Source organism: Grampus griseus (genome assembly GCF_964374135.1).
Source record: "Grampus griseus genome assembly, chromosome: 8".
Lineage (NCBI taxonomy): Eukaryota > Metazoa > Chordata > Mammalia > Artiodactyla > Delphinidae > Grampus > Grampus griseus.
In genome coordinates this window covers 86,221,617-86,247,712 of record NC_139002.1, presented here as the reverse complement: position 1 = coordinate 86,247,712, position 26,096 = coordinate 86,221,617, and the positions used below count along the sequence as shown (strand labels likewise).

At 39.9% G+C, this 26,096-nt stretch overlaps 1 protein-coding gene across 1 annotated transcript in view; it reads right to left on the bottom strand.

Moving 5' to 3' along the window:
* Positions 1–25,794, bottom strand: part of CAPRIN1 (cell cycle associated protein 1) — a 35,962-nt gene extending 10,168 nt beyond the window's left edge. Inside the window, exons 1-13 of the mRNA XM_082660453.1 lie at positions 25,626–25,794; positions 24,846–25,055; positions 12,848–12,910; positions 12,648–12,734; positions 10,081–10,319; positions 9,906–9,988; positions 6,127–6,264; positions 4,457–4,509; positions 4,293–4,379; positions 3,035–3,190; positions 2,836–2,944; positions 595–656; positions 16–126 (exon numbers count right to left, since the gene is read on the bottom strand). Of these exons, the coding sequence (XP_082516579.1) occupies positions 16–126; positions 595–656; positions 2,836–2,944; positions 3,035–3,190; positions 4,293–4,379; positions 4,457–4,509; positions 6,127–6,264; positions 9,906–9,988; positions 10,081–10,319; positions 12,648–12,734; positions 12,848–12,910; positions 24,846–25,055 (1,398 nt within the window). The 5' untranslated portion in view covers positions 25,626–25,794. The remainder of the gene's footprint in view (positions 1–15; positions 127–594; positions 657–2,835; positions 2,945–3,034; positions 3,191–4,292; positions 4,380–4,456; positions 4,510–6,126; positions 6,265–9,905; positions 9,989–10,080; positions 10,320–12,647; positions 12,735–12,847; positions 12,911–24,845; positions 25,056–25,625) is intronic.
* Between the last annotated feature and the right edge of the window lie 302 nt (positions 25,795–26,096).

The window sequence follows — 26,096 nt, the reverse complement described above, 5'->3', positions numbered from 1 at the left end:
GGTAACAGAACTTGCCTGAATCTGGTCAATTGGTTCCTTTTGTGGTCGTTGCTCGGTAGCATGAGAAGGCTGGTACAAGGGTTGAGATGCTGTATATCCCTCACTTGTAGATGAAACCAAAGGAACCTACAAAGAAGTAAAGAAATCAAAGCTTCATTCTGTTATAAACCACCTTTAATACATACAGGGTTAAGAAACAGATATGATAAAGAGATATAAAACCTAACAACTGCAAGAATATATATATTATTAAAGCTCAAAGTTAAATAAACCCTAGTCCAGTTATGAAGCTCCCCACAAATGTAGATAACATCTACACTAAGTTTTAAAATTATGAAATCTAAAATCTCAGTTCAAAATTAAAAACCTTCTTCCTTCATTATAATTATAAAACACAAGGATTAACAAAAAAATTTTTTTAGTTCATCAAAAGAAAAATAAATGTAAAGATGGAAATAAAGGCCGATAGCTAGCTACCCATGCCAGACTTGGACACTTATCAAATTCCTACCTGGTTTTCATAAACTAACTAAGAAAGAGACCCAAGAAGTGATTAAAAACAAAAAGCTGTAAAAATATTTATATCACTCTTACCTGTGTAGCTTCTGGTTGTACAGAAACTTGATTAGGTTGAGCAAGTCTAGATTCAGAATGAACTGCAAAATTGATCAAACGATACTATCATACAAAATCAAATTTCTTCAGAAATGTCTAAATACATTTACTTGCTCTTTAAAGTCAATTTTCTATAGCCAAATCCTATATAAACTCTTCAACAATCATGAAAATAAATGGGGAAATATAGGCAGGATTTTAGCTTTCAAGTGAGCATTTTCAATTAATTGATAGTCACTGTAAGTCAACTGTCACAATGGCCTCCACTTTGTTTTGCAAAGTGTTAGTGAGACAGTACTAATGAAGAGGTGTAGAGCAGAATGGTAAGAATCAATGCTAATGTAACCCACAAAGAGCCTTTTAAAGCAGTAACCATAAAGCAGCATTACTCTTACTCAAAACTTTTAGATAATATTCAGTAACATTTTAACATTATCAACTTTCAATACAATTTCAAATGTTGCCACTGGAAAAAATAAAAACATACCTTTAAAAAGCCTATATTCAACTCAATGTGCATATTATTGCCAACTCTCACCATCCTTCCACTACACTCCCAAATCACCGTTAGATAATAAAAAATACAGTATCTTTCGTTAGCCATTTAGAAATCATCCGTTTTCACTGGAGAGTCGAGTGAACTCAGCCTTACCTGAACATCTAAACAGCTTTACAGGTTACATCAGTGCTGCATGTGTTGACTAGCGCAGCTAAGAAAACTATGTATTTTCTTCCTCTGGTAGAGCTCAAAAAATGAACACTGATCTGTTTTCTACTCTTGGTAAAGAGATATGAGCTCCCTTTACTTTAGAGAAATCCTAACTACCTTAACCATATTAACTGTGTTCATTAAACATGCTATTACCAGCAACTCCTTTTATGACACTTAAGATTAACAACATTAGGGCTCCCATGGTGGCGCAGTGGTTGAGAGTCCGCCTGCCGATGTAGAGGACACGGGTTCGTGCCCCGGTCCGGGAAGATCCCACATGCCGCAGAGCGGCTGGGCCCGTGAGCCATGGCCACTGGGCCTGCGCGTCGGAGCCTGTGCTCCGCAACGGGAGAGGCCACAACAGTGAGAGACCCGCGTACCGCAAAAAAAAAAAAAAAAAGATTAACAACATTAAATGTGTTACTTTACATGGTTCCACTTTTATGCCCTTAATGCTGACATGCTGTAGGAAAAAAACAAGACTCAAAATTACTTAAGCTTAAGCACTTAAGCTGATACAAAGGCACCAACCATATTTAGTATGCTGCTGTTTCAAATAATGGTGTAAGACTAGTAAGAGTTTGAAACTTACTATCTCTTCCACTTTCCTCTTGAGCATTCCCTTACCCACTCCACTATTTTTTACCGACTCCATCTCATTTTTTATTTAAGTAATAAAATGTTCAGAAATTCTCCTAAAAAGCTGCAATCATCCTTCAGAGAAAGATACCTGTTAATACTAGATTTATTCTTAGATTAATTTTGAAATTTAAATAGCCAAGCAAAATTTCATTTATACACAAAAACAAGCAAAACAGGTCTACAGTTTTACAAGTTAGGAAGTGGTTACTAATGGGGCAAGGAGAGAGGTAACTACTGACTAAAAGGGAACACAAGTAGCCTTCTGGGGTACTGGTAAAGTTCCACTTTTGGGTGCTAGCGTGTTCAAGTTTGTGAAAACTCACTGTGCTATAAATTTGCTTGTACTTTTCTGTATGTCTGTATGCCAATAAAGTTACAAAAAAAAAAATCCACCACCACCACCAATGATGGAACCACAGATATTATTCATATTACAGGAAAAAACAGTAACATTTCTCATCGAATTAAAAGATACAGAGACTTCCCTGGTGCTCCAGTGGGTAGGACTCCACGCTCCCAATGCAGGGGGCCCAGGTTCGGTCCCTGGTCGGGGAGCTGGATCCCGCACACATGCCGCAACTGGGAGTCCGCATGCCGCAACTAAGAAGCCCGCATGCCACAACTAAAAAAAAAAAAAGGATCCCGCATGCCACAGCGAAGATCCCGCGTGCCACAACTAAGACCCGGCGCAGCCAAAGTAAACAAACAAACAAATAAATATTATAAAATAAATAAATAAAAATAAAAGATACAAGATCTAAAAGTTAAGCATTAAAAAGAAAAAAATTAATTTTCATAAACTTTACAAAACCTGAAAGCATTGGCTCTATACTTTCTTTCTCACATAAACATGTATCATTACTAACCTGGAGGGCAAACCAGCTGGGGTATGTCCATGTTCTGTGCTGGATTCATAGGCTGCGCAGATACAATGGCAGGATCAAGGGTCTGGTTTTCAAAATCCAGCATTGAATCCTACAAGTTTAGGTAGAATGTAATGGAATTAAGTTAAATAATGTAAACACTTAACCCTTCTGTCATAGTGTTTGACTAAATAGCACCTACCTGTATGAAATTATAGGGCCCCTGCATTTGCGCCATAAGGTCCTGTACTCGCTGTCTTCTCACGAGGGGATCTGCCTGAGCCACTGGGGTCAAAGAGTGGGGCTCTGGTACTGAAGGAGATGCAGCCTGAGGTTGCTGCTGGAGTGAATTTACCACCTAAAATGGGAGAGAAGGAGAGGGGACTGGGTTGGTAGAATGACAGAGCTCCACTCATTATCATCATGACTGGTCCCCAAATTACATACACCACCTACACTGTAAACAGAATAGCAGACTGGAATGTATTCAACCTGACCAAATTATGCCAAATTTAACACTCTGATCAATGCTATCACTTCTATAGTGTTCCCAATTCCACAGGGTCACCATGTTGCATTTCAGATTTACCTTGTAAACTGCTTTCAAGAAAGACTACCTGTTATAACTTCCTAAAATTATGTGTTTTGCTTAAACTGTTAAGCCTTCTATATTAAGCAAACCTATATATCTATACCAAATATATATCTATCTCAGTACATGATATATAATGAGCATTCAAGAAATGTTAGCTATTATTATCATCAAGCTTTGAGTTCCCATCATTTCATTCTCTCTGGCAATACCATAGGATCAAGCTCTATCACCTCATCAAAACTGTTACAAAAGCCAAAGCTCACTCTGTCATTTTTCTAGCTCTAATAATTTCTGACTATTGTTTTTAGTAATTCCCTGCTACTGAAAAATATCACTAATTTTTATTACATCAAATTTATATTCCTCTGTCTGGCTTTTAAGTCTGGGCAAGTCATATCTGTTAAGCCTGGGCAAGTCACAACCTTATTTCCTTTGTAAGCAATACTGAGCTAACAGAGCCTGGTAACCAAACAGCACTAGGGTGAAGGAGAAGTCTAAGATGACACTCCAACGTACCCCTGTAAGGTAGTCTTTCTGAAGGCTATCCATGTGGGAGCCCAGATTTTTATAGAGCAACCTGATAACAGACAAATCATGTACTTTAAAAGACAGATTAACCCCATAAATTATAAATGGATATTTGTATATTTTTTTGTAATTGTATCAGCAAAGCAGTGATTGTATTAAATATCCTCAAAGACAAACAAATCACCTTTTAAACAGAACAGTCTTACATGATGAGTTTGTTATTCTAATAAATGTACTAAGAATGCAAAAGACTTAACAATCTAAAATTGTTCTTAGGAGAGATAAGAATTACTAACTAAAGACAAAAGACATCAACCTTGTAACAGAGAGCTCTTACCTCAACTGTTTCAACTGTCCACTCATCTACCTGCTCCTTTTCACCACTGCTGAACTGTGTTTCTGCCATAAATTGTCTATTTACATACTGCAAAGCAAAGTAAATGTTTGAGACCTCTGTTTGAAAGGCAGAAAGGGAAAGCTAGCATTAAATAAAAATCATACCTCTGTTGATTCAACTTCACTTTGTTCAGTGTATTCTTCTGCAGGCTCAGGTTCTAAGAGGTTAAAAAACGATACAAAAGAGTGTAAGAAAACTTTTTTTAAGTTAACAATTCATTTAAATCCAAATAAGTAAACAGTTCACCATCACATAGTCTGAATTTATTTACAAAGTTATAGTTAACAGTACGTTTCTGTATTTTATTATTCTTACAATATATTCAGAAAGTGTTTTCTTTACCATTTATTCCACAATTATTTTAGTTTCAATAGTAATTATTCTGGATCAAGTATAATGCCAATAAAGCAGCATCCTAGTCTCTATTTTACTTGGTAAAAGTGGTAAGGGGGGAAAAAAATGTCTTGGGAATTCCCTGGCAGTCCAGTGATTAGGACTCGGCACTTTCACTGCCTGGGCCTGGGTTCCATCCCTAGTTGGGGAACTTAGATCCCACAAGCCTCACAGCACAGCCAAAAAAAAAAAAAAAAAAAAAAGACTGCCTTACTGCCTTATATTGATCTGCAACCATAAATTCCATTGATGTGCAATGTTCCCTTCTAGTTTCAACCTAATGCTTACCATGTGCCAGGCACTGTATACATACTTTACAAATTACTTCCTAAATGAAGAACCTGAGGTACAGAGAAGTTCAGTAGGTTGCCCAAAGTTACACAGCTAATACGTGTTGTAGCCAAGATTCTATCCAGGCAGTCTGATTCTGGAATCCATGCTTTTACCCATTATAAAGTTTATGCTCCAACAACACTCCCTACAGTACTCAAAATTTTATTCATCATCTTACATTATCATAAAAGTCCTCACAGTAAGTGCTTACCTACCTATTAGTGATGTGCTAGGTGCCAGAATAGATCTCTGGTGACTGAGGAATTTATAGTTCAAGATCATGGAGTTATAATCACTCCATCATAAAAAAAACCAGAAAACCTCATACCATTCACCTCATATACTGGCATTGCAAGCAGCAATAAATCTGTGTACATCAGCCAAAAACCTATTTGAAAAACCTTACAACAGTTGCTCCCTCATCCATACTCCAGCCTAGCAATACTGCAGCAAGAGAAATACCAGTCTGTAACAATGATCAACATAAACAAGATAGGGGCTTCCCTGGTGGCACACTGGTTAAGAATCCACCTGCTGATGCAGGGGACATAGGTTCGAGCCCTGGTCCAGGAAGATCACACATGCTGTGGAGCAACTAAGCCTGTGCGCCACAACTACTGAGCCTGTGCTCCAGAGCCCGCGAGCCACAACTACTGAGCCCACGTGCCAGAACTACTGAAGCCCACACGCCTAGAGCCCATGCTCCGCAACAAGAGAAGCCACCACAATAAGAATCCAGCACACCGCAACAAAGAGTAGCCCCCGCTCGCCGCAACTAGAGAAGAGCCCGCGCGCAGCAACAAAGACCCAACACAGCCAAAAATAAAATAATTTTAAAAATAAAACTAAAAAAAAGATAAACAACTGATATTTAATGCCTCTGGGAATTACTCTTAACATGCTTTGTCTTAATATTTGGTCATGCTTAAAGTTTCTTTAAAGATCTAAGTGTACAAATATAACTAATTAAATGTATAGCTTGAACTTGTGGCAAAGGAAAGTAAAACCAGGACCCTAAACTAAAGCTCATATCCACCTGAGTACTCACCAGCTTCAGCTACCTGGTCTTCAACTGCAGGTGCTGAGGCTGCCTCTTCTTCCTCACACAGCCCATTCTGGTGGTTGTGAGTGCTGTCAAAGTAGTTTGACTGGAAAACACGCTCAACAATTTCCTTTAGAGATTTATCTAAAAACAGAATATTAATTATAGTCTTGGACTATCTGAGGATGCCTGACTTAAAAGATTCAACATTCTACAAAATATAGTGGTAAGAAAAAAAAAAACCATCAACCGTTACTTAAAAACATAAAACCATTAAATTCCAACAGAAATTTATTACAGAATAGGGAACAAGAAATTATTTGTATTAAATTTTTAAGTATTTTAAATAAGTTAGTCCAAAAAAACCCTGACAATTATCATTTATTCATTCAATAAACATTTACTTAGCACCTAACTGTATGTTAAGCAATGAACTAGGCACTGGGGCTACAGAGAGGTATGTAAAGATACAGTATCTGCCCTCACTAAGTGAACAGTCCAATAAAGAAGAGTTATCAAATACTCACAAAAACAGTAAAATTACATCTGTGAAAAGTACTACACAGAAGTACAATGGACTGGACCTAATCAGGGAGAGACCATGAGAGGCTTTTCTGGTATAAGGGCTGCAAGAGCTGGGATCTGAAAGGTGAGTAGTAGAGAGGAAACAAGTGTTTCAAGGCAGAGGCAACAGCATCTACAAAGCCCTGTACACAGGGTGCCAAATACAAGAAAATTAAAGTATGCATTGTGGCGGGAGCATAGGGAGTGAGAAAACGCATAAGGAAAGATGAGTCTGGAGAGACTGGTAAGAGCCAGAATATGCAAGGTCTTACAAACTAAGGGCAAATGTATATAAAATGTGATTAAAATAAAACCATTAAAAGATTTTAAAGAGGAATGGATGGTGAATTCAGTTAAGAGACTGCATTAGACAACAGAAAGGCAGAAAAGTAGAGAAAAAGAAGTAGATTCAAAAGATATTTAAAAGGAAAATAAAATTGTCAGAATTTGGTACGTAAAGGGGACAGGGCGGTGGGGGAAGGTTTGTGTCAGGAGTTAATCTCCATTTCCTGGCCTTGTATAGTAGATGTAGAGCAAGACTATTAAATAGGTCACTATACAGAAAAATGAAACTTCAGGGACATTATATCAAAGTATTATAAAATTAATGCTATTAAAAGTAAAACTATAGGGGGACTTCCCTAGTGTTACAGTGGTTAAGACTCCACGCTCCCAGTGCAGGGGTCCCAGATTCGATCCCTGGTCCGGGAACTAGATCCCACACGCATGCCGCAACTAAGAGTTCACAAGCCACAACTAAGGAGCCCAAGAGCTGCAACTAAGACCCGATGCAACCAAATAAATAAATAAATTTTTTTTTTTTTAAAAGTAAAGCTATTGGGAATTCCCTGGCAGTCCAGTAGTTAGGACTGCGCTCTCACTGCTGAGGGCCCGGTTCAAGCCCTGGTCAGGGAACTAAAACCCCGCAAGCCACACAGCACAGCCAAATAAATAACTAAATAAATATTAACTTTTTATATATATATATATATATATATACACACACACACACACACACACATATATATTCACACACACACACATATAATATATATGTTTATTTATTTGGCTGTGTCGGGTCTTAGTTGCAGCACACAGGATCTTCGTTGCGGCATGCGGGATCTTTCACTCTTCTCTAGTTGTGGCACGTGGGATCAGTTGCCCAGCAAGCACGTGGGATCTCAGTTCCCCGACCAGGGACCAAACCCGTGTCCCCTGCATTGGAAGGCGGATTCTTAACCACTGGACCACCAGGGAAGTCCCAATAACTATTAACTTTTGAATGCTGAACACTTCACATGTTTTCCTTCCCCTGCTTCAGAATCTCCTGCCTCAGAACTATTTTTAAAAAACTTATGAAAACTGAATGCACATAAAAACACTAATATGAGTAAATTATATCTTTCCATTAACTATAAAGATGTTACATTCCTCAGATGCAGGAATGAGGCTAGGTAGAAAATAACACCAAAACAAGCTACGGCTTAGACTTTAACCCTTGTTACTCCTCAACAGTGCTCATGAAAATTTTATCAGGGTTGACCTAAAGCTACTTTTTGAAGCTAACAAGTTTATACACGTCAACTGCTTTCTAATCAAACTTCAAGTGGGGAATTCAGTACATATTTGTAGCAGAACTACAATCAAGAAGCCAAAAAGTTTTTTTTTTAACGAAGAAATACAGACAACACAAGTTAACAAACCAAGAAAATGATTTCTTACGTGAAAAGACACAAAAGCATTGGTTCCTCATACTTGATTTACCCATCTCCTTAAAGCAAATACACTCCAAATTACATCATACAATTTTGCCATAAAAAGTATAAGCTCTTTTCAACCAAATAGCTAAAAACAGGGTATAAACAGATATTTTTGCCTTAATATGTTCAAAAATCTACTTCCCTAAATCGACATTAAAAATAGCTAAGAATCTATTCCCTGACTAAGGGGTTAAAATCTAAACTTCCTAATTTACTGAGGTAGTGTAACTTAAAAATATCCTTTAAAAACAAAAAAAAATCAACAGGGCTTCCCTGGTGGCGCACTGGTGAGAGTCCACCTGCCAATGCAGGGGACACGGATTCGTGCCCCGGTCTGGGAGGATCCCACATGCCGCGGAGCGGCTGGGCCCATGAGCCATGGCCGCTGGGCCTGCGCGTCCGAAGCCTGTGCTCCGCAACGGGAGAGGCCACAGCAGTGAGAGGCCCGCGTACCGGAAAAAAAAAAAAAAATCATACAACTGCATATTTACAGTTAAGGAGTTCACATATAGAATACTGGCCTAGATATTAGCTTTTTAAAAAACATAGGAAAAAATGAATGTCCCAAATTGGCAGAAGTTTAAGAAAAACTAAAGATAGACTAAGGCTATGACCATGAGTAGAATGTACAGGGTGCAGTAAATGTTTTTCACAAAATTTCATCTGTAAGGAAAAACCAGTCCCCATCTAGTACCAAAAACAATGAAAGTCAATTTGGTATTAATCTGTCCACCTCAAGCAAAATAAGTTATGAACAAAACCATGTTAATTTAGGACTCCCATCTTTATAGATTTTTGATTGGTTGATGCTGGTGTTTTGACTTACACACAAAAAAATTGCAAAAAATAAATAAATAAAAAGATACAAAAAGAAAATAAACCAAAAAGTAAACAGTGGATTAACGTTATTTACACAGTTCTAAAATTTCTTTAATATTTATTTTTATTTTATTTTATTGTGGAAAGAACCCTTAGCATGAGATCTACCTTTTAACAAATTTTTTTTTCAACAAAATTTAAGTGTACCATATATTATTGTTGACTACAGGTGCAATGTTGTACAGCAGACCTCTAGAATTTATTCATCTTGCTTGAATGAAACTTTATGCCCAGTGATTAGTAAGTCCCCATTCCCCCTCCCCCCAGCCCCTGGAAAATAGCATTTCCTTCTTTGATTCTATGAATTTGACTTTTTTTTTTTTAAACATCTTTATTGGAGTATAATTGCTTTACAATGTTGTGTTAGTTTCTGCTGTATAACAAAGTGTATCAGCTATATATCCCCATATCCCCTCCCTCTTGCCTCTTTCTCCCACCCTCCCTTATCCCACCCCTCTAGGTGGTCACAAAGCATGGAGCTGATCTCCCTGTGCTATGCAGCTGCTTCCCACTAGGTATCTATCTTACATTAAATTTTAAAGATTCTTAGTCACAAAATCAAAAGTTGTCAGTGATACTCACAGGTTGTTCCACATACAGGTTTTTCCTTCCCTTCCAGCAAGTCCCACAGGTGAATGGAGGCATGTTCATACTGCTCATTCAACCTTGTAATAATAATAAAACAGCTAGTTAATTACCTTTCGGTTGTCTACTCAACACAACATTTAGAAATTTCTATTATCAAATACCACTATACCTCAAGCTCATGTCCCGTTCAGGGTCTGCTAACTTGTAGAACTCATCCAGCAACGACAGTTCCTCTTCTGACAATATTGGCACTCCATTCAAACCTTGCTTGAGGTCAGTTCTCACTTCGTCATCTCCCAATTTGTCCAAAACATACTGCAGCTCAAGCACAGTTTTTAAACGTTTCTGTTCAGCTTCTTCTCTCATAAGCTGCTCCCGACGTGCTGTCTTCTTTATTGTTTTCTGAATCTGCATAAGAATATAAACATAGACGTAGAAATAAGTTTTACGAAACTCCTTTACATCAATTTCAGGTCCAATGTAAATAAGACATATTTCATTCGCTGAGTTAAATGAGACCCTGATATACAAAAGAATGACTCCCAACTTAAAAACAATTTAATAAGTAATCTGTTTTAAGTAGCTGCTGGAAATTCAAAATACATCTTTTCCTAGAAGGTATTACACTATGGAAATGGTATCAATGAAACAATATATTGGGGATTTGCTTCAAAATAATCTAGCAGGCAGGGAGCAAGGGAGTAGGTGTATAGATGAAATATAATTGCCCATGAAATCATGGTAACTGTAAAAGCTAGGTATAGGTAAATGTGAGCTCATTATAGTCTTTTCTTTAGTTTTTAAATTTTCCATAATAAAAAGTATAAAAACTAAAAATTTTAATTAAGGTTCTGAGACAATTAAAAAAGAAACCCAACCAACAGCCACAATAAAAAAAAATCTTATCTATGTCTATCTCTATGAAAAAATGGTTCAAAATACTAATTTCAATTGCCTACTATTGACTCACAAGAAGATGTCAAACCCACTACTCATCCCAACAATCCACCACTTCCATTCTAGGAAGAAAGGCAGGAATGAGAAAATAAGTCAAGAAAGCAAAAGTAAGATAATAAAGAAAGCCACTTTGGATGAAATGAGAAGTTCAAGTAGGGAAGACTATGAAGACTTGAAAAGGTAGGCTGGAACTAGGTTAAAGAAGCTCTTGAACCAAAACAAAAAAAGCGTTTAATAACTCTGGAAAGTGCAACAAAGGATCAGAGTTAAATAAAAGGACTGCCAATGAAGTTAAAGGCCCAGTGAAAAGTTCCTGAAAACACCAGTGTTAAAAAAAGAAGCAAAGGAGGATACAAGTATTTTCATTTACATAGTGACAGTAGCTTCAAAAATAGATTCTATATTAAATTGTATATAGCAATTCTACTTCTGTGACCCATATTTTTTTTTTTAAATCAGAAACAAGAAATTGGACAGGGTTCATCAAGCCTGAGGCTCTGATCTAAGCCAAGTGGAACAAATCCCTACTTGGGTGTAAATTAAATTTCCCTTACTCTGTTTTGAGGGGTATCAATATTTTCCACCTTTAATCAAATTTAATAAGTAACAATAATATTAAGTGCATGAAATAGTTATACGTCAAATACTGTTATAAGCATATCCCTATAATGAGGTAGGCACTATTACTGCCATTTTTACTGTTATAAGCACAACCCTATAATGAGGCACTATTACTGCCTCTCCCCTCTCCCTTTTTCTCCCATCCTTTCCTTTCTATCCTACTGGCTCTGTTTCTCTGGAAAACCCTGACTTATACAGGTATAGACTCTTTCAAAGTCATACAGCTATTAAGTGAAAGTGGCAGAATCAGGATTCAAATCAGGCAGTTTGGTTCCAATCAGAACTCTTCATCTCTGTACTGCATTGTCTCTCATCACATAATAAACTGTTTTGTTTATTCATTTCACCAAATCAGAGACAACTTTAAATTTCAACGTTGTTATAAGCCTTTCTCCAAATAAGCTAACACTAATTCACAAGGATATCAATTTTCTGGTCTCAACTTTCAACAACTTATTTGACTTTGTTCATATTTAATTTTAGCCTGTTCCCAAAGGCTTCTGTCACATCAAAAGATGTTTGGGGAAAAACACACCACTTTGTTGGATCAAGAGTTGATACAAGTGCAATATATTAGTCGGCCGCATCCCTTAAGATCTCTATGGAGAAAGTAGTTACCTATTATATCAACAGGTTTCTTTATTTTCTGATAGTTAACGGGATTGTAACATAGTCATGAGGCATAAGGAATACATGGAAGATAAATGTCTATCACGTTTATACAGTTATCTCTCCGTAGCCAAGGGGAATCGATTCCAGGACCACCCCCCACCCCACCCCCCGTGGATACCAAAATCCATGGATGTTCCAAGTCCCTTACAGTCCACACTCTGTATCTGCAGATTCAACCAACCTAGGATTTCGATCCTTGGATGAAGATCCCGTATATACAGAAGGCTGTTATATCTGCATAAATAATTTTTTAAACCAACGATACATGTCTGTCATATATGAAACTCAGTCCTTTTAAAAGGCATCTTTCAGGAGTTACACTAAACTTTACAGAATTGGAAAGCATCTTAGATATAACTGGATCCAATCCTCTCCCCCTTGCAGAAAGCTTATCAACAGTAATGCAAGAATTAAAACTCGAAGAGACAAAATTTTCTGCCCTCCTCATTTTTAATATTTCATAAACATATGCTATTTTTTACTTACATCTTGGCTTAATGCCATGAAACTCCTCTGTAGTTCTTTTGCAAACTCCAAGTTATTTGTGACTTCCTGGTACTTAGATACAGCATCCTAAAATAACAAAGAAAGAACCCGACTTTACTGGAAACACAAAGAAACACAAAATTAATTTTCCTATTAAAATTAATGAGCATAAAATCTTAATAAAAATATAACATCTTTACCAGCTGATCTTGATTAAGCCTTTCCCCTTTGTTCATTCGTTCCTGATAATCATCAAGCTTGCCCTATATTAAAAGAATAAAAAATTATATTCCATACTGAAAGTATATACCAGCTTAACCATGCTAAAATAACAAACCCACATAATTCTCTAAGTTTGTCTCAAATCTTGCTATAAATATACTTTTTAGATATACTACAGTTTAAGTTAGTATATAAAATAGCTTTAATTGTGAGTTAAAAAATGAATTTAAATACCCCAGCCATGCTGAATGATACCAAATACTGTTATAAGCCAATGAAAAAAACGCTGCTTATTTTTTAGGTTTCTCAAAAAAGATATGCATCAGATGGCCCAGGCATATAATACTCATCCACATAAGTGAGGGCCACAATTTGGTGAAAATCCCAGTTACACCCAAGTGAGCATATCAGACATTTTATTAAGTGTTAAATTTTTGTCCCTCCCTCCCCCTGCCAAAGAATTCATGTAAGTGACATAAAAGAGTTTATTTTTCCTGAATAAACACACATGCATATTGTCTTTGATATGCCTCATTCATTTCCCTTGAACTGAAATAATTTCAAGCTATCATATCACCTACAGGCACAGTACACTAGTCAACAGCTTTTCTTTTATTATTTTCTCACAGATGTCATTAACGTGCGGGGGGGGGGGGAAGAAGTTAAGCCTCTGGTTCAAGGTCATCTCCCTCCCCGCCACCCCTAAGTTGAAAACTTTGGAGGTTTCCTAGGCTACTACTATTAGATAAGCACCCCCTGCCCACCCCCCGCGGAGATACTCAGGTACTGAAGCACAGTTAAAAATTCAGATATTGTTTTAATAAGTTGAAATCTAAATTGAGGGGCGGGGGGGGGGGGGGCGCGGGCGGAATTCCCTGGTGGTCCAGTGGTTAAGACTCCATGCTCCCAATGCAGGGGCCCGGGGTGCCATCCTTGGTAAGGGACCTAGATCCTGCACACAACAACAAAGATCTCACATGCCACAACTAAGAGCCAGCGCAGCCAAATAAATATTTTTTAAAAAAATAAAATAAAATAAAATTTTAAATAATCACAATAAATTACAAACATATATAATACTTTACCCTTAGCAATAATAAAATAATGAAGAAACCAAATACAAAGTAAGGGTCTGATAAAATTCAGAGGCACAGAAACAAGTTTAAAAGCAATGCTAGAAAGGTGTTTTAGGTCAAATGATCCATTTTCTTTATGGCAGAAAAGACAGTAGTCAACTTTCATAGCCATTCTACCCTAAATGAAACAGCCTATCACAATTCCTTAGTTATACGGAAGGTAAATAAAATCAATACAATCATTAAAACATTAAAGGATGATGAAACTATCCAATTTTATTTAGGTGAACTATTTACACAATCAACAAGCTTCCAACTAAACACATATAAAATTCAAGTCTACCAGATGAAAATCAAGATTTTTACACTGATATGACAGGCCTAACCTCATGTGCAAAAGATAAGCTCAACTGCCTCAAACACTCTGAGGATGGAACAAAGACAGTTCATTCATTTTTTTAAAAGGGTAGGCTTATTTTTCTTTAAGAAATAAAAAACAAGTTAAGATTTGCTTTTAATTATGATTTAGGATGTAATAACAGCGTTATAATCTGCATTTCACTATTTAGAAATATACAAATAGAAGATATGCAGACAGAAGGGGGCCCTGAAATTTCGTGTCAGTACACAGTTAAAATTCTAGCAACCAGGCAAAAGAAAAACTACTATTAGCTTATACCTTGCATTTATTATCTTCCCTTTTTATGGTATTATACATTTTTCAAGGAAACTGTTGCTAGATCAGGACATTAATACACAGTAAATGTCCTACATATCCCACAAGGGATAGTTTTTTGTTTTTGGTTTTTTTGGGTTTTTTTTTTTTTTGCAGTACGCGGGCCTCTCACTGTTGTGGTCTCTCCCGTTGCGGAGCACAGGCTCGGGACACACAGGCTCAGCGGCCATGGCTCACGGGCCCCGCCGCTCCGCCGGGGCACGAACCCGCATCCCCTGCATCGGCAGGCGGACTCTCAACCACTGTGCCACCAGAGAAGCCCAAGGGATAGTTTTATATACCTAGATTTTTTTTAAAAAAAATAAATTTGGGCTTCCCTGGTGGCGCAGTGGTTGGGAGTCCGCCTGCCGATGCAGGGGACGCGGGTTCGTGCCGCGGTCCGGGAGGATCCCACGTGAGCCACTGCCGTGGGGCCTGCGCGTCCGGAGCCTGTGCTCCGCAACGGGAGGGGCCACAGCAGTGAGAGGCCCGCGTACCGCAAAAAAACAAAACAAACAAACAAAATATTTATTTATTTATTTTTGGCTGCGTTGGGTCTTCTTCATTGCCGCACGCAGGCTTTCTCTAGCTGTGGCAAGCGGGGGCTACTTTTCGTTGAGGTGCACGGGCTTCTCATTGTGGTGGCTTCTCTTGTTGCAGAGCACGGGCTCTAGGCGCACGGGCTTCAGTAGCTGTGGCTCGCCGGCTCTAGAGCGCAGGCTCAGTAGTTGTGGTGCCCAGGCTTAGTTACTCTGTGGCATGCGGGATCTTTCCGGACCAGGGCTCAAACCCATGTCCCTCCCCTGCATTGGCAGGAGGATTCTTAACCACTGCGCCACCAGGGAAGCCCTATACCTAGCTTTAACTTTGTCATTTAATGTCTCGAGAACTTAAAACTCCTGAAAAATGCCTATATATATATATATACACACACACACACACACACATATACGTATGAAAAACAAAGATTTTTTTAAATGTTAAGAATGGTACCTGAGTGGTACAATTATAGGTGGAATCTTTTTCCTTTTTTTGTACACTTAGATATTCTGCAATAGACATATAATAAAAAATTAAAACCTTGTGCTATATAAAAGATGTTAAGATTGTTAGATTTCAGGATATTGTCAGGACCTTCACCTATAATAATCCTTGAGTATGAATCTATATTATCCTAGGACAAGATATCCTATAGCAGAAAAGCTCCAATTTTCTACACAATAGGAAATTTACTATTCATCTAACCCAGAGATCTATGGCAGATTACATTTTCTAAAGATGGCTCCCACGTACTGTTCTACAATGTGACCTTGGCACTTCCCCATTAAGAACTAATCCAATTCCTCTGCCATTTTATTGAGTGGATGCCAACCAACAGTGTACAGTGGAAGTAATCCCGTATGACTTCCAGGGTTGAGTCATTAACAGCACTGCATCTCTGCCCTGTTTGCTGGTCACTAAAACCAATCATGTTTGGAATCCTGAGCTAACATATAAGAAGTTCAATAACCCCGAGGCTGCCATGCTATGAGGAAGCTAAGCCATGAAGACAGGTCTCATGTAAGAATTCTGGTCAGCAATCCTAGTGTTAAGTCATCCTAGCCCAGGCATCAGACATGTGAGTAAACAAGGCTGAGTCTTCCCAGCTGAGGCCCCAGGCATCATAGAGCAGGTCAACCCCGCTGCATGCCCTGTCTGAATCCCTGACAGGCATCTTCTGTGCTCATGATGCGATGAGGTAAGTGTTGGAGTAATCTGTCACACAGCAATAACTGGAAGGTTAAGAGGTAAATAAACAGAGAAAGCAGCTACTCTGTGAAACTCAGCTTCATAGTACACATCTTCATGGAATACTGTCATCAAAAAAGGATGCAAAAAGACCTCTGTGCAGCCAAAATAAAGATCTATGCATTAAATACAAGTAGAAAAATTGTTCATTTGGGGTTAAAATTGGTAGTATGAACTTAGTCACTACATAAATAAGGACTTGGTTGTCAAACTGACAGATCCAGCATTAACCACAACAAAAACAGAGAGGCAAAGACAGGAGTGAAGGACTCCAGACAAACACAGCTTTTTTTCTTCCCTAAGCTAGAACATGGTTCCTAACTTATAAAGTGGTAAAGACAAATTTGTGGTTCCTAACTTATAAAGTGGTAAAGACAAATTCTTTCTCTACTCATATCATCCACATAAAATGAATATTAAGGTTTTTTTTTTCCAAGAGAATGTAGTCGTTTTTCTAGCATCAGATATCTTAATCAGAAAGCCTACCACAATATTGATATAACTGAAACCTGCCCTCTTAGATTCTATCTTGAAATATCTATACTGAAAATTCAATTTAGGGTTCCTTTTTCAACTACTGAGCAGCCTGAATGTATTAAAAATTCATTTATAGCACCACATATGAGCAAGATAAAAAATCAGGCCATTTTCCAGACTACTCAGAGTCTCTAAAGCAGAACCATGGGATAGCAGTGGGACAGACATTACCCAGTAAATGTCAAAAGACTATATAGTCACGTAGTACTAAGAAATAATTGTCCCAACAAGTGCTGTCCAGTCCTACTCTCCTGTTTCTTTGTTGCCTATAATAGTTGACAGTGTTTGTTATGTGACAGACCACATTCAAATTTAAAGTATCAGGGAGGCACTATTATCAATCATATTTCATCTAAATGGAAACTGAAAGAATGGGCAATTAAATAACTTGCCTAAGGTCATATATCCCAGAAAAATTATGTGTGCCTCAACACTTGCCCACTCTGTATTCCAGCCACCGCTACATTTCATTTCTGCCCTCCTGCTGCTGTTTTCCTCCTTTTCCTTCTCCAGAATCACAGTACACCCAGATCCTCCATTCTTCCCAAAGATTTTTTCATCACCACCAAAGTTACTTTATTGAAATGTTTTTTAAAAATTCACTATAGGGCTTCCCTGGTGGCGCAGCGGTTGAGAGTCCGCCTGCCGACGCTGGGGACACGGGTTCGTGCCCCGGTCCGGGAAGATCCCACATGCCGCAGAGCGGCTGGGCCTGTGAGCCACGGCCGCTGAGCCTGGGCATCCGGAGCCTGTGCTCTGCAACGGGAGAGGCCACAACAGTGAGAGGCCCGCGTACCGGGAAAAAAAAAAAAAAAAAAAAAAATTCACTACAGTGCCATGAGGGTGCCATAAGATAAATATCCAAAATAGCTGTTCTCCAGAGACTTCATGCCTGTGATAACCAAGAAATTACACAGATGGATAATTTTTAAAATATTTTTAAATTGAACAGTTCAAAAGAAATGGCAAAAGAGATGACAGACTCCAAAAAACCAAAAATTCTTCAACTAGACAACTGTAAACAGTCACAACAAGGAAGATTAGGAGAGACAACATCTTTAGCTCCACTATCTGGGAAACTATGTAACTTTTGTTCTCAATTAAGGGGATCTCCAAACTGAGGCAGAATACTTAAAAATGAAGTCTAAAATAACAAAAGTGGTAAGAACGCCTAGCTATATCTTAAATTATTTTACGTCTCCAGGCCAAATAAATCACTTCTGTAGTATTGAAAGGACCTGTAGAATGACGAATGGAAACACAGAAAGAGAAAGATTTCTCTTCCTCTCATCTTCCCATAATCTTCAGTGGCCCTTCTACACATTATTTCAACTCCCCAATCCCTGCATTCCTGTTCTTCACCTAGAAACATCAGTTCTGACTTTGCCCACACAGTGGTAGGCAGCTGACCCTGCCTCCAATTCACCTTCCACCAATTCAACTGAGACTTAGTTGTTAGTAAAATTCATAGAGGACAGGAAAGGTAGTAAGAATCAAGTTTCTTCAATTTTTAAAGGGAGGTAGAGAGAACATACAGTACAATCCATTGATGATTCATAACAGCTCTCTTCAAATGCTGGAAACCTTCACATGCAGAAGTCTGAGTTGTTACAGAAAACAAAGTAAGTATTAAACAGTGGTGGCAGGGACGTAACTCTAACATCATGAACTTAAAGAGTTGTCCAAAAATGAAATACTTTCACTGAAAAATGAGCATTCTACCAGGCCCTAGAAGAATGATTAATGCAGAAGCTCAATGAATACCTGTCAAGACTGCAGGATTCCTGAACACTGAAGAACAGAAAAAGGATGCTAAACTAGATATTATCTAAGGTCCCACTGTAAGATAATTTTTCAGGCAGATAACTAACCAGGAGTTTAATTTGACAAGATTTTTGTCCAACTGAGAAGAGAAAAAAAAAAAGTTTCTGTAAAAACCTTCATTCCTTGTCCATGGCAGTAAATATGTAGTTAAATCTGAATGAATGGAAGCACCCTAGCAGGAAAATGAAAAAGTTTAAAGAGTTTCAGCATCACCTACTTTGAATTATATTCTTATAAAGTCTAAATAAAGCTTGTGCATTTGAAAAACAAATGATCAAAAAAAAAAAAGAAGAGAAAAACAAATGATCATAGATAATCTTAACAAGTGTCTTTTGAATTATTAGTTGCTTTAACCAAACTACGCATTAGGATGAGTTGGTACAACTGGTTTATATACTCTGGTGGGAGTATATAAATGTAGAAAGATGTGAACTGTAATTCATTTAAAATGGAGACCAAAGATTTTTTTCCCAATGATTAAAGTATATTTCAGCTATTTCTATGTGTGGATAAGAGTATTAAGGGGAATGCAATGAAATTTCTAATAATTTACAATGGTTCAAATACCAACCTATTTGCCTACTCATCAACTTTACTCACTTAAAAAAATCCTTCAGGAAAAATCCCATTTCAATAAAAAACAGTGCAAGTAAACAGTACAAAATGTACAAAAAGCATTTTCCCCCTCATGGATTAATCCATTTTAACACGGTTTTACTGATGAAGCTACAAATACTTCTATGTAATGATTTACCCAAACTAGCAAATACTGATTTAGCATATGCCCTATGCAAGGCACGGTGTGATGTTAGTAATAGTCTCTGCCCTCCAGGAGCTTACCACCTATTTAGAAAAATACATAAGGTAAGAACATAAGGCAATATAAAAATGTAAAGGAAGTGTACAGACAATGGGTAGCCCAGAAGTTAAAGGAAGCAGACTGCATGGTCAAGAAGCATACCTTCCCCTTTCCCCAGGAAATACCAATTCTGAACGCTGCTCAATAAGGTCTCTTTCATCTATGTTTTTACACTCATGCTCTATCCAACAAAAGCACTGGTATATAGCTAGTGGGAGAAATAAAAAGATGAGAAGTCAAGCACCTTATAATTCCAACTTTGGCTGACATTCTCTTCTGCTACTCCTCTCATTCGTCTCTACTGCATACATACTATTCATTTCCTCCCCCAAAAGAAACCAATTATTAAAAAATATCCAGAAGCTTGCAAGACAAGAATTAAGATGTAAAGGTTGACACACCTCTGATTTCTCTACTGGTGACGCTATCCCCAAATCTTCTGGTCTATAACATACCAAATTTGAGGAGACTGGCAAATGTGCATTTGGGGCTTACCTAAGCACAAAGAGAAACTTCAGAGTTTAAACTTTAAGAGTTCATTTCATTACAACAACAGGGATGTCTCAGTGATACCTGGTACAATGGGACTTCAGCTGTACTGCTAGTTGCTGGAGCCCATTACCTAGACAGCCTACAAACACAAATTTAACAATGAGACGTTAATAAAGGTCTATCAAAGAAAAAATTGAAAGGTTTTTTCTTTTGCTTTCAGCGTTTTTAAACAGAGGAACTCTTAACATTAAAGTATTTGAAGTAAAAGGCTTTACTTGGTTCTACAGGATCAGCTTAAACATGAAAAATTACACTTACGTTGCAGAGCATTACAAATTCTAATTATCCCTCTAAAACATCACAAGAGACCTTGGAATTCACCCATTTCAACCTGGGTCATTTTACATGAGCATCTCAATTTCCTCTTCTGTAAAATAAATTGGAATAAATTCTCAGATGGCTTTAAGCTCTTAAAATATCTTAGATTCTGTAATAGTATGAAAATAAAATTAAGGCCATATTGTTTAAGTTTAAACTTTTGTAAGTATTTATTAATTTTTTTTAAAGATGAAGTAGTACTAGGCTAATCCTCATCTAGTTCTAAATGTAAACTAAGAAATTAATTACGTAAAATTATGACAAATTGTATGCTTAATCACTAAGTCACACAAAATGTATTCTGATAGAAATATCTGCCACATGGGAATGATCCTAGAGTAAAGTAATATGGCCAGGTTAAGACAATACATTCTCATTATCATGCTTAGGACTCTACTCTCATTCTAGGAAAAGGTAGTGATGTTATCACATGATGGAATTCACACCTTTTCCTTTCCAAATCCAAATTTTAAACACTTCTCTATGTCACACACTCACAGAGCACACCCAGACAGGCAGAGAGAAACAAATTAAGCATTATACTTTTTTTCTCTGTGACAAGGTGAAGGCAAAACATAGTAATCTTGCCCTCTGCATTGCAGAGGAATAGTTCATGCAACCAATGGAGAAACCAACACATCAGAGATTTTAACTGTCAACAAAAACTTCAGATGTTATCCCCAAGAAAAGATTTTGCTTATAAAACAATTATGAATGCTTTTGTTCAAAATACTTAAAAGAATTCTGTACAACAGCTGCACTGCACTGCACTTCTAAATAGAGGCATACTGCATTGCTCTGGAAAGAAATGTTATCCTTTCTAACACTGATAGCATCCTTTTTCAGAATAATGTTAACTGCAAAGATATAAAGAGCAAAAAGACGTTAGGAAGTATGAAAAACAGTATACTTTGGCTATCACTTCTGGTCACCTATTGGTTACAAAACTGCCAGGCCATTGTGTTAGACAACACTGATTAATCTTTCACCTCCCAAAGTCACCACTGTCTGAACTTAATGTATCTGAAAAGAGTACAACAATTTTAAATGTCATCTATTAAAACGTCCTCTATTCTACATCAAAACTGATTACATCTTACCATATAAATGAGCTCTCTCTTGAGTTAAAATTAAGACCTGGTTTCAAAATATCATCTTGCATAGCCTAGGGCCCAGTTCTATGCCAAGAAACTGATGAAGAAAACTAGGCAATCACTCAATTCATTATTACTTGTCCTTTAATCAGGTGAAAGATTGGTGAATGGAGTTTTACACTTGACTTTTTATTACAGCTGCATTTCTTCTCTATGCTAAACACTCATGAAGTCTTTATAAGCCCAAATTTCAAAAAACCACCAGGCCATTTAGTTGCATTACATAATAGGATCATATTTCATCAAAGCTAAGCATGCATTCTCACTGGACAGATGCTTAGCTTTCCTCTAATGGCTCAACTTACTAAAAAATTAACAAATAACTTTGTTTTTTCAATGAAGTGCAATAAAATTATTCCAACTCTCTATGTCTCGTTGTGATGTTACTTATCAAGCAATAATTTTTATCAGAATACTTGATTTTAGAATCCCTGGAAAAAGGCATTTTGTCCAAAAGGCTCCTATGAAAAGGTCAAAACTAAAATACTACTCAAATATAACTTGCTTAAGGAACTGAAGTAAAAAGGAATCCAGTTATAAATAGTCTCTTCCTTTACTCCACAAGCATTTCTAAAAAGGTTCAAAACTACTTTGTAAAGTAAATCCTACTTTAGGTGTGTTAGAAATGCTCACTGTTAAAAAATGAAGCACAGTTAAATCCTTTCATACAGTAACTCATCTAGATATAGAAAAAATTCCATTTAAACTAGGAACTAGATGTGCTGAGAGGAAAACCCAAATGCCTTGAGTTTCTCAAAAAGTAAAACCTATAGTTTTAATAGTAATTAAGTCACAACATCAGTACTGTCAACTCAACTAGTTAACATGTGGCTCAGTCTATTATCAAAACGCCTCACTTAACTGTCATTTGACATTTCCGCTATCTAGCAACCAAACACTGAGAAGACAGAAGATATGAAATTCATTTCTTACTTTGTGTAGTACGTTAAATCTCCATCACTACAAGGGAATTTTTCAGTATTTACTAGCCTAGTCTATAATCTCTGCAATAATAATTACATTACTTTCTCCTCTATAATTGGGGGGAGGGGGTAGGCAATATACAGTAATACAAACCTATACATGTGAATGACCAGTCATGGTTCAGGGCCTCACAGGGCTTATGAAACTAGATTTCTAATTTTTTCAGATGCATACTAGAATCTAACAGCCACCTCACAACTAAGGTACCTGCTAATCAGTGCTTGATTTTTATTATAAACACCTTACAAGAATCGTTTTTCAGCCATTAAAATATAAATATCTATATTAAGATGTCCACACTTAAAATATTACATCATTAATATTTATCTTCTGATTCCCACCCTAGAAGAAAACAGATTTCTTAGGAATTCTGAAAACAAAAACCATTCAAGCAACAACCAGATTGAGAGGATTATTTGCTGCATTAAGATATTTTTAAAAGGTACCTAAGTCTCAATTTCAAATACAGATTACAAAAACTAAATCAGATGGCAGACTCAGAAGACACTGGTCTTGGGCGTGCTTTTCCTATTACACATTTGAATGCAGCTCCTTAACAATTAAAATGCTTTTGTTGCTTTGTTAATACTGATAAATCTACTATTTAAATCATTTATAATAAACCACACAAAAGACAGAATTTTAAAACTCTAAAAATGTTTTAAAACTCCCCCCAAAATGTAAAATGAATCATTAAACACGCAATTAAAATAATTAAGGCCTAAATATCACCAGTGTTCTTCAAGTTATTTCCCAGAGCCCAAATTTTAGCCAAGTAGTTACGATCTCCACATCTTAAGTAACACTATTAGGTGTCTGGCTAATTAAACATTTTAAAATGACTTCTTCAAAATTCAAGATGCTGTAATAAATGTTTTACTAGAGGCAGACAAGCAGAACCTATTAAATGAAAGTTATTTTCTTAAGGTAAAATGCAAAAGTTTGCCTAATAGTCACAGATGTAATTACCCCATTTTTGTACTACTGATTCGTTTTCCCTTTCCACCTCCAACCTTACTGAAGGACAGACACACACACACACACACACACACACACACACACACACACACACACGTCCCTCTAAACTGAGCTGGCACAGTCCTGCGCTGAAAGCATAAAACAAAAGGCCAACTTGAAGACAAACCTCACTGTGTGACCTAGACTGGCTGAACACTGAATCCAAAAAATTGTGGGTGTGGCTCGATTTTTCTTTTTGGTGGGGGATTGAGGGAGGCCAGTTGGGGCCGCTGCCTGGTCTCTGCCCTCCCCCTCTGCTTTCGCTTTGTGCTCACAATGCAGCTCCTGTAAAGCTCTTCCCTCTCCCCGCAGCCGCCGCCATGTTAGACGCGCTCTCCATGTGCCCAGAAACCCAGCGAGCCCCTCCGTCTAACCCGGACCCACCCCCCCTCCCCCGAGTCCCGATCGGTACAGCTTCCCTCCCATCCCTCTTTATAGTGTCCCAGAGGGACAAAAAGCCGCTGCAAAAAATCTTCCCGGGATCGAGTGGAGCGTGAGGCTCGCGGGGGCACCCAGACAATTGAAACAAAGAAGGCAACGTTAAGGGCGCCCGTCAGATGGGGGCGGGAGTAGCAAATCGAAGACGACCTCTAGAAGGGCCCGATGGAGAAGCCATCCTCCGTCCACTTTCCTCCCAACGGATAAGAGGGGCCACGGCGCAGGCCTCAAGTACCTGGTAACGGAGCGGACAAGCCCCAAGGATACAGGACGCAGGCCACCCTAACTCCACGAGGCGGTCGGGTGGACCCTGAACGCCCCCCACCCCGGGACCTCTTCATTTTCCCCCGCTGACCCCTCGAAGAAATGGGGCCCCGGCCACGGAGAGAGGGGCATCCATCGCACAGTTGCGCCCGGCGACGGCACAGGCCCCCACCCTCACACAACCCAGTCCCAAAGACCAAGGGCCCGGCCCCCAGCACGAGGAGAGTCATAAAGAGACCTGGGGGCCAGCGCCGCGTCCGGGTCAGGGTCAGGTGACAAGCACCTCCCCGCGGAGCCCGCTCTCTGCGCACGAAGCTCCGGTTTACTGGGGAGGCCGGGCTTGGGGGCTGGGGGCCGGGTGGAGGGGAAGCGTCCGAGACGGGGAGAGTGAAGGCTGCGGTAGTCGGGGTCGGAGCATCAAACCCCCCCTTCCCCGCCAACTCGTGGCACCTTTTTCTTCTCCAGGTTCCGAAGTTTCTTGTCGATCACCCCGAGAATCTGCTTCATGGCCTCGGTCTGGACAGCGCCGGTGCCGGTCGTGGGGTGTTGAGAAGCCGGCGCGGCGGCCCCGGCCCCCGCCTCACTCCCGGTGGAACCCGAAGGAGGTGGCGGTCCGGACGACTTGCTGCCGCTTCCGCTGTGGCTGGTGGCCGAGGGCATCTTGAGACCGTAAGGAGAGAGAAGAAAAAACGGGAGGAAGGACAAGAGCGGCGAGTCAGGCGGCGGACGGGGCGAGACGCGGGACAAAACGCGTAGCGGGCGGGAGCTTGCGCGAGCGGGTGGGGGCGGGGACGGGGATGGGGCCGGGGCCGGCGCGCGCCGCCGGGGCAGGAAGGGGCCGCGGGCGCGCGCGCGACCCGCCAGCGGGGCGCCCGGACGGGCCTCGCCCCGCCCCCCGCCCCTCCCCCGCGCGGGCTGCAGGCTCGGCCTACCCGCCCCGGGGCACCGAGGCTCGCGCCGGGGGCGGGGCCTCGCAGGGCCAGCCGCCAACGGCCAAAGCAACGGTCCCCACCGGGGAGGGCCGGCTCTCGCCGCCCTGCGAAGAAGGGAGGGAAGAGAGAGGTCGGGGCGGAGAAGGGTGAAGAAGGGCACTGGAAATGACCGGGGGGTGGGGGAGGGGGAGACTTGAGGAGCGAGCCCCTCGCGAAGATCCAGCCGATCCGGAGGTAAAGGACACTCCGGGCAGCGGCCCGCTTCCCCTTCAGCGCCTTGGTCCGGGGTGGCGCTCACCGTGCACGCGCGGAGGCCGCTGGAGATCCCGAGTGGGCGGCTGAGGGGGCAAAGGTGGCGGTGCGTTCCGAGCAGTGTCGTGCGCTCCTTGGGCACAGGCCGCTGCGCCCGGTCCCCGCTGCACCGAGAGCCGCTGCTAGTGAGGCGGAGAACCGGGAGCGGGAGGGACTTAGGCAGCCAGCCCTCTGGGGCGGAGGGGGCGGGAGAAGCGGCGGGCGGGGGCCTTCGCGGCCGCTCGGGCTGCCCGGCGCGAACGCCTGCGGGGGAAGGGCCCGCCCGGCCTCCCGCCCGGCCTGCCCAAGCCCCTGGCCTGGGGCGCGGCCGCCCGGTGCAGCTCGGCACGGCCCCCGGGAGGCTGCCAGAGCGGTGCCTGCAGTTTTGGGCGAAATCGAAGCTAGGGTCCTTCAGGCGAAGTCGCTTGACGTCCAAACGGGGACAATAGGTGTCAAGCCGCTGGATCTGGAGCTGGCG